General features: G+C 39.0%; 1 protein-coding gene across 1 annotated transcript in view; it reads right to left on the bottom strand.

Annotated features, from left to right (window-relative positions):
* Window positions 1-440: 440 nt before the first annotated feature.
* LOC122073502 (peroxidase 47) overlaps window positions 441-1,527 on the bottom strand; it is a 1,865-nt gene continuing 778 nt past the window's right edge. The window contains exons 3-4 of the mRNA XM_042638094.1: window positions 1,261-1,423; window positions 441-1,129 (exon numbers count right to left, since the gene is read on the bottom strand). Coding sequence (XP_042494028.1) covers window positions 732-1,129; window positions 1,261-1,423 — 561 coding nt within the window. The 3' untranslated portion in view covers window positions 441-731. The remainder of the gene's footprint in view (window positions 1,130-1,260; window positions 1,424-1,527) is intronic.

The raw sequence follows: 1,527 nt of genomic DNA, 5'->3' as shown, positions 1-1,527 counted from the left end.
ACTGAAATTTCCGTTTCTGACACGAAACGGAGTTTCTGGAACAGAAACGATACCAAACGGAGCCTATGTAGAAGAGAAATTACACACTAGCAGCGGCGAGAAAAAACTCACCCTGAAACCCTAGCTCAAAAAATCCCAAAATACAATGACTTTCTCAACAAGCAATAGTACATTATATATATTCCAAATAGCAGGTCGACCCATCGGGTCGTGGTCGATCCGGTCGAACCATACCCCCCCCGCACCCTCATACGAGATCAGTGATGGGCTCCGGGCTTGGGCCTATCGGCCCAACCCCTCTGCTTCTATCACAGATCTCAGAAAATTTCTCATTCGAGTCGCCACCAAAATTTATCGGATCGGATCAATCTTCAAAACGGGTCAAGAATTCGAGACAAACTTAACAATCATCAATGACAAAAACCATACCATGCATAGGATATTTGAACCCACTATACATAGAAGATCAGACACTAATTTTGAGTCCATACATATTCAGTAAAAATAAAAAAGATACAATTTGTACATGACAACACATAAGCCAATGATCAAGAGATCAGAGTGACTAACATTATGCTTCAATGGTAATCATACAGCTAATGCCACAATTATTAAACATCACAAAAATTGTGACTTTGTAGTACTCCCTATAGGTGTAGTAGCTACTGTAGTCTGTAGTAGTACAGATGGAGATATATACTATCTACTTTTAATTATAGTTAGCTAACTAGCTAGTTGATCCTATGACAATCTCCCCGTACTTCTCCTGCAACACCTTCTTTAACATCAAGCAAGCCCATTTTCACCATTGCTTGCTGGAAATTGAAGAAAAACATGGCCTGGTTCATGGCATAGCCATTTACAATGCCTCTGGTGTTACGGCTTGTGAACAATGTTTGATCTGAGGTAAGGACACCGGCTTTCATCTGTAGTGCATTGAAATATGCATTATCGAATATGTTTCTTGTTGAATCAAAGGCTGCTTCTGCGTTGTCTCCTGCACTGCATGTTTTAGATAATGTCTTTGCCACGTTGGAATCTAGACTTGGATCCACGTCATGTGTTGCATCGAAGTTGCTCAATCTGTTTTTGAAAGAGGAGCACCTTGCCACTCCTAATGTATGTCCTCCTACACACACATATATATATATATATATAGAGAGAGAGAGAGAGAGAGAGAGAGAGAGAGGCCATATATGAAATCAGAAACCCCTAGCCAGAAATCTTAATGAAATCATGATATCAGTGATTAACATTTACCAGATAATGAAACCATTTCTTGAACAGTAAAACCACGCTGTCCAAATGTCCTGATCAGCTCTGAGCTATTCAAAGTGGGTGGAGGTAGTCTTATTGTGTCTTCTATTTTGGACCTTCTTCCATCTTTTCTTCCATTGGGAATGTCATAAAAGGGACCCCCAGCCTACATCCATAATAGTCTCCATTAATTTTCAGTAAATTCAAATATCTTCATCTTCAACAAGGATCATTAGGATATATATATATATATATATATATATCATTAAT

The sequence above is a fragment of the Macadamia integrifolia genome, chromosome 3 (assembly GCF_013358625.1).
Source record: "Macadamia integrifolia cultivar HAES 741 chromosome 3, SCU_Mint_v3, whole genome shotgun sequence".
In the NCBI taxonomy this organism is placed as follows: domain Eukaryota; kingdom Viridiplantae; phylum Streptophyta; class Magnoliopsida; order Proteales; family Proteaceae; genus Macadamia; species Macadamia integrifolia.
Note: the sequence above shows the minus strand (reverse complement) of the source record. Positions and strands in the feature narration are given on the sequence as shown.